This window comes from Tupaia chinensis, unplaced genomic scaffold (genome assembly GCF_000334495.1).
Source record: "Tupaia chinensis unplaced genomic scaffold, TupChi_1.0 Scaffold000647_1, whole genome shotgun sequence".
In the NCBI taxonomy this organism is placed as follows: domain Eukaryota; kingdom Metazoa; phylum Chordata; class Mammalia; order Scandentia; family Tupaiidae; genus Tupaia; species Tupaia belangeri.
Genome location: NW_006160168.1, coordinates 4,353,368 through 4,359,670, shown reverse-complemented (window position 1 = coordinate 4,359,670; position 6,303 = coordinate 4,353,368). Strand labels below are relative to the sequence as shown.

The 6,303-nt window shown below is 42.9% G+C and overlaps 1 protein-coding gene across 4 annotated transcripts in view; it reads right to left on the bottom strand.

Moving 5' to 3' along the window:
* DCLRE1C (DNA cross-link repair 1C) overlaps positions 1-6,303 on the bottom strand; it is a 60,709-nt gene that overhangs the window by 51,962 nt on the left and 2,444 nt on the right. For 2 of the 4 annotated variants that reach the window (XM_014592077.2, XM_006159761.3), the window contains exon 2: positions 3,572-3,623. In XM_014592077.2, coding sequence (XP_014447563.1) covers positions 3,572-3,623 — 52 coding nt within the window. Of the gene's footprint in view, positions 1-2,042; positions 2,128-3,571; positions 3,624-5,117; positions 5,206-6,303 lie in introns of those variants that run through there. The other 2 variants (XM_027776253.1, XM_014592078.2) reach the window with 2 other exon arrangements.

Here is a 6,303-nt window from a genome sequence, read left to right as displayed (position 1 = left end):
CCCTCTGGGGGTTGATTTCTTGCTTTCTGTCTCTTCATCTCTGTCTGTCTGGCAAGCGCACGTGCCCTATAGCAAAAACCTCTCCCCCAAAAAAGAAAAAATATATATGTTTGTACTTAATCAGGTATGTCTAGAAAGATACCAATAAATGTTAAGTTACCTCTGGAGAATAGAAAAGAGGAGTAGGAGCATACTTCAGTTTTTGACTTCATATAAATCTATTTTTTCTATTAGTGGGTAGAAATTTCATAATAAACTTTAAAAATTCAACAGTGTCATTTAGAGGTTAAGAATATTATCCATGGCAGGTTATATCCCCCAAAGATGGCCATACCACCATCTGTACATGCTCATCTTACAAAACAGATATCAAAATTCCTCCTTTGAGGCCAGCCAGTGGTGCAGTGGGAAGGTGGCTGGATCCCACATGGCTGACCCAGTGGCCTGAAAAACATGCCAGACATCTGTGTATGTGTGCCCAAAATCCTGAAAGGAGGGGTAAATGGAAGAGAAGGGACTGCAGCACGATCATCCCCCAGTTTTCTCATATGTAAAACAGAAATAAGAGCATCTATTCAAAAGTATGGACGGTGCTTTCTCACTTTCCTTCTCTCTCTGTCTCTCTCCAGCAAGCATACATACCCTCTGGACGATTTAAAAAAAAAAAGATTCCTCTGGGACTAGAAAATGGCACAATGTTTACGTCATAGGACTCCCACATGGCCGACTGCAGTTTGAGTCCTGGACCCGGTGGCTTGAAAATCATGCCAAGCACGTGTGTGTGCGTGCCCAAGACCCCAGGAGGAGACTGGAGAAGATACTGCGACATGGCCATCCCCATAGGGAGAGATTTCTCACTTTCCCTCTCACTCTCTCTGTCTCTCTCTCTGTCTCTCTCTCTGTCTCTCCCTCCAGCAAGCACATGTGCACTAAGGCAAAAGCCTCTTTAAAAAAAAATTCCTCCTTTAAACACGAAGAGTCTATGTTCCCTCCCCTTGAATCTGCATAGAACTTTATAGCTGCATTAACCACAGCATGTGGTGAAAGTAATGGCATGACTCTTGAGGTGAGATCTCCAGCAGTACAGCTTCATCCCTGCTCTCTCTTGGGACATATGTTTTTTAAACCTTGGGTCTCCATTTAAAAATCCCAGCTAGAAGGACCAGCAGTCGGTATAATGGCTATGTCGCTAGACTACCATATAGTAGACTGTGGTTCAAGTCCCGGACCTGGTGACTTAAACTCATGCCGGGCACATGTGCCTATGTGCCCAGGATCCCAAGAGGAAAATGGAGGAGAATGGATTGCGACCTGGCCATCCCCCCAGGGGATGATTTCTCGCTGTCTCTCTGTGTCTTTCTGGCGAGCACACACGCCCTATAGCAAAAACCTCTCCAAAAATAAAATCCCAGCTAGGGACCAGCAGGTAGCATATAGTTAAGGCACTGGACTCCCAGATGTCCAATGGTAGTTCAAGTCCCAAACTCAGTGATTTGAAAATCACACTGGGCATGTGTGTGCGCATGCCCAAATTCTCAAGAGGAGAATGGAGGAGAAGATATTGCAGTGTGGCCATCACTGCTGGGGTGATGATTTCTCACTTTCTCTCTGCTATCTCTCTCAGACAAGTGCATGCACCCTATGACAAAAATCTAAAAAAAAATAAAATAAAATAAAATTTTTTTTTAAAAAAAGCCCAACCATCCTCAAACCACCACACTAAAGAGACATCTTAGAGACAGAAAGAGGTCCTCCCTATCTCTAAAGCTATTATATCAAAGAGCTCCAACTATTTTAACCTTGGCTATTGGAGTCTTCCCAACCCAGAGGTGAGACAGTGAGAGAGTTTTCAGAAAATTTTAGTCCCATAGGATGCCCAGTTAGGCAGAAACAATTCATCCCCACCATATTCTGTCAGAATTCTGGGCCCACAAAAATTGGGAGATAATACATGATTAGTGCTATTTTAAGCCACTTTATTTTGGAATAATTTGTTACGCAGCAATATATAACTGACATATAGGCTCTAAAATCAGACAGACCTGGTTGAAATCCTGGTCCTGCCATTTATTGGCTGCGTGATATTGGGCAACTAATTTAACCTCTCTGGTTCCTCAGTTTCCTCATCTGTAAAACAGAAATAATAAGAGCATCTATTCAAAAGGTTATCAAGAGGCTCGAATGAGAATATCAGCCTCAAAAGGGCAAAGATTTCCATCTGTGTTGCTCAATAATGTAGTCTCAACCTGACTCATCACAGGCACTCAAAAACATTGTTTCATGAAGAAATAGTATCTGGAATACAATAACTATTTAACGAACATTAGATATCACTATTAAGAACAGACTACTGTTATCAATTGGCAGAGAAGCCACTGGTTCAAAAGTCAACAGGGCCATTTCTAAACACATAATCTCATGAAATTGGAATTTAGATTTAGGCAATGGCTGTAGGAAAAAAAATCCAATAATTCAACTTTAAGAAAATATTCAATAGTACTATATGATTCTCTATAATGGAATGTCCTTTCTCTTGCACTCTCTCTCTCTCACACACACACACACACACACACACATACACACAAGCTTAAAGAAATTAAAATAAACAAGTTATTGCTACAACCAAGACATGGATGAATCACATAAACACATTCAGTGAAAGTAAACAAATATAAGAGTCTAGTTGATATGATATTATTTACACAAAGTTCAAAAACAGTCAAAGCTAAACCACAATGACAAATGTCAGAACAGAGGTTACCTTTGGGAGGGGAGCAGTTAGGGGCTCTGGGATATTGGTACTTTTCTACTTTTTCATCTGGGTGGAAGCCACAAATGTTTTATTTTATAAAAGTTCATCAGAGCTACACTTAGGGTATGTATTTTTCTGAATAGATTTTCTCTCTCAATTAAAATGTTGACTTAGGGACCAACAGGTGGTATGGTGGTTAAGAGCACTGGACTCCCACAGGGCCAACCATGGTTCAAGTCCCAGACCTGGTGGCTTGCTTTGCTTTCTCACTTTCTCTCTCTCTCTCTTTCTCTCATTCTGTCCCTTTCTGGTCAAATTAAAACAAATAAATAAATAGGGACTGCAGGCGACATGGTGGTTAAGGGAGCTGGACTCCCACATGGCTGACCACGGCTCGAGTCTTGGACTCTCTGGTCAAGTAAATAAATAAATAAAGTCAAATAAAATAATTCTAAAAAAATTAAATATTGACTTAAAACACACACACTCACACACACACACACACACACACACATCTGAGGCCAGCAGGTGGTGTGGTGGATAAAGCATTGGACTTCCACATGGCCAACCAAAGTCGCTTGAAACTCATGCAGGGTGCATGTGCATGCATGCCTAAAATTCCAAGAGGAGAATGGAGGAGAACGGATTGTGGGGTGGCCATCTCCCCTACGGGGTGATTTCTTATATTCCTTCTATTTTGTCACTGTCTCCCTCTGGTGAGCACATGCACCAAACGACAAAAACCTAAAAACACGAACACACACACACACATACATGCACACACACACACACACACACACAAATAGCCAAATAAATTACCTGCACTCTAACCTTCTTTTCAAGGTAGGGGCTCTTAATCCTTTCATGTGATCTAAAAACAAAAAAACATCAAAAATCATGAACACATTCTTTTTTCAGAAGAGTCATTAGCCCAAGAAAACTGAGTTATCTTGTTAAGCTTCCTTTTAAGAGAAAACACATGAAGTTCACTTTTGTAAGCTAACTGATTCACATGGACCCTACACTCTTTTTTTCTGCAGGTGAAGAATCTGAAGACAGGACAGGAAGTGTTAAAGGCTGTCCATCCCTGAGTCATTAAAAGCATCTAAAAAGACTGATCCCCTACATGATAGAGCAGAGATTAAATCACTGTGGGCAACCACAAAAGCAAGAGAACTGCTTCCGTCCTTCCTTTCCTTTACGCTCTTCTTTCACTGCAACTCAACCTCCTTTCTCCGTGACTCATTCAATTCCTACCACTTACGTTAGCCCCAACTGGAAATTCAAGCTTGCTCCCAGGGAATCTGCTAGGAAATCATTCAGGCTGAAGCCAGAAGCAGCAGCACTTCACCACCTCAGCCTCCTGTGGTCACTGGATAGAAAAGTGGGGCGTTCCTGACCACACAACCTTGCTCCCAGCCCACCAAAGTAACAGACATGGAAAGACCAAAACAGGAAGGTAACAAGCTAAATAGTGCATAAAACATACAGTGCATTCTGATACCTACTGAAACTTTAGTGTGTGAAGGCCTAGACGACAATGACCAGACACTTCTCAACTGTTTAGCCAAACGTAACCAATTCTACTTACTCTACTACCACTCCACCCGCAAGCATGCCCTCAGTTCATATGTGGCCAACTTTAAGTCCAATGAAAACAAGCCAGTCACCACAATTCACTTGGCAGCCCTTGATTGGACACATACTCCTCCCTTCTCCCCCAGGATAGGCTACCTGTCCCCTCAAACGTGAATCCCCCAGCTCACATCTGGTCCACTCTATTAGGGTCTATGGGTATATCCCAGGGCAGGAATCTCCATAATTGGAGTTTCTAAAGTGTTTGTGCCACAGCAAAAGAGGAGGCTGCATCAGGGCTGTGCTCCACGCTCCCCAGCCCAGTGGCAGGCAGTCCCCCATAGCCACTGTATCCCAACCTCTCTCCCACCCCACCGCACTGATGCCTCTTCCTACCAGTGGCCAAGAGAACCTGGGTAAGTTTACTTTGTGCTCCAGGAACTGCATCCCAAGTCTGCTTTCCAGGGCCACTTCTGTTTCCTTGACCAGAATACCTTTCAAGGGGCCTCCCTAACCACATGCACTGCCTCAGTCTACAGGCCTTACAGATACTTGGTAAAGCCCACCCTGAGCACACCACTGAGTTCCAGAAGGCTCACAAATGGGTGTCAGGTGAGGCCATAGCCCACCCCAAATTATATGAAAATGTGATGTTCACATTTCTGCACATTTTTTGTCTAGCAAAAGAATCCATAGACTTTGCCACATATCCCATGTGATAGACTATGTCAGTCTGCTGGACAGACATAACCAGACTGGGTGGCTTAGATAAAAGGAATTCATTTCTCACTGTTCAGGAAACTGGGAAGTCCAAAACCAAGGTACAGGCTGATTTTGTTTCCAGTGAAGGCTCTTTTCGTAGCTTTTAACAGCCACCCTCTCACTATGCGCTCACAGGACCTTTCTTCAGTGCATGCTCGTGGGAAGAGAGTCCTCTCACTTCCTCTTCTTATAAGGGCACTAACCCCATAGTAACCCTTATGACCTCATTTAACCTTAATTACCTTTCTAAACATCCTGTCTCTAAATAAAGTCACACTGGTGATCAGGACTTCAACATAAGAATTTGGGAGAAGAAACATAATCAAAAGTATGAGACCCAAAAATGCAAACCGGCAATGTAAAAAAAACCTCTAAGAGCAGAAGTTACACTCTAGTCATTGATAAGTTTACATCCTGGCTGATAAACGTATCCACATGTGATTAGCAAACAGAAAGTGGTAATGTTGTTCTGAACTGCTTCAGAGCAGAGAGAGTTATCTTCTTGCTTAATGTGCAAACATATAATGATGATTCCACAAATTCCTTTAGAAAGAAGAATTATTTCTCCAAATGTATTACTCCTAACCATGAAGAAGGACAAGCTCCTAATCATGTAATCATGACTATACTATTTTGAACTGACTGTAACATTTCAGAGATTCCGGAGAGTCTCAACACACACACACACAAAAAAAAAGGTAAAAAGAGGGGCATCTTCATCTAACAGTGCATTCTCAATGAAATGAAAAACAAAACTGTTATTCTCAAGAATAAACAGAAAGACCCTCCAAGTAGTTCACTGCACTATTTGACAAAGCAAGAGAGGAGGCTGAGAGTCTCCTCAATAAAGAGGGATAATTGCTGACTGAGCAAAAAAGCAGAGGTATCTCCCAGAAACAGTGACCTCAACCATTTACACCAGGCACAAGAGTCAGTGCTCGGGGAACCAGCAGTTAGCGTAATGGCTATGTCGCTGGACTCCCACGTAGTCGACCGTGCTTCGTGTCCCAGACCCGGTGGCTTAAAACTCACGCCGGGCGCGTGTGCGTGCGTGCCCAAGATCCCGAGAGGAGAATGGAGGAGAAGGGATTGCGGCGTGACCATCCCCCCTGGGGGGTGATTTCTCGCTTTCTGTCTCTATGTCTCTCTCTGTCTGTCTGGCGAGCGCACGTGCCCTACAGTGAAAATCTCTCAAAAAAAAAAAAAAAAAAAGA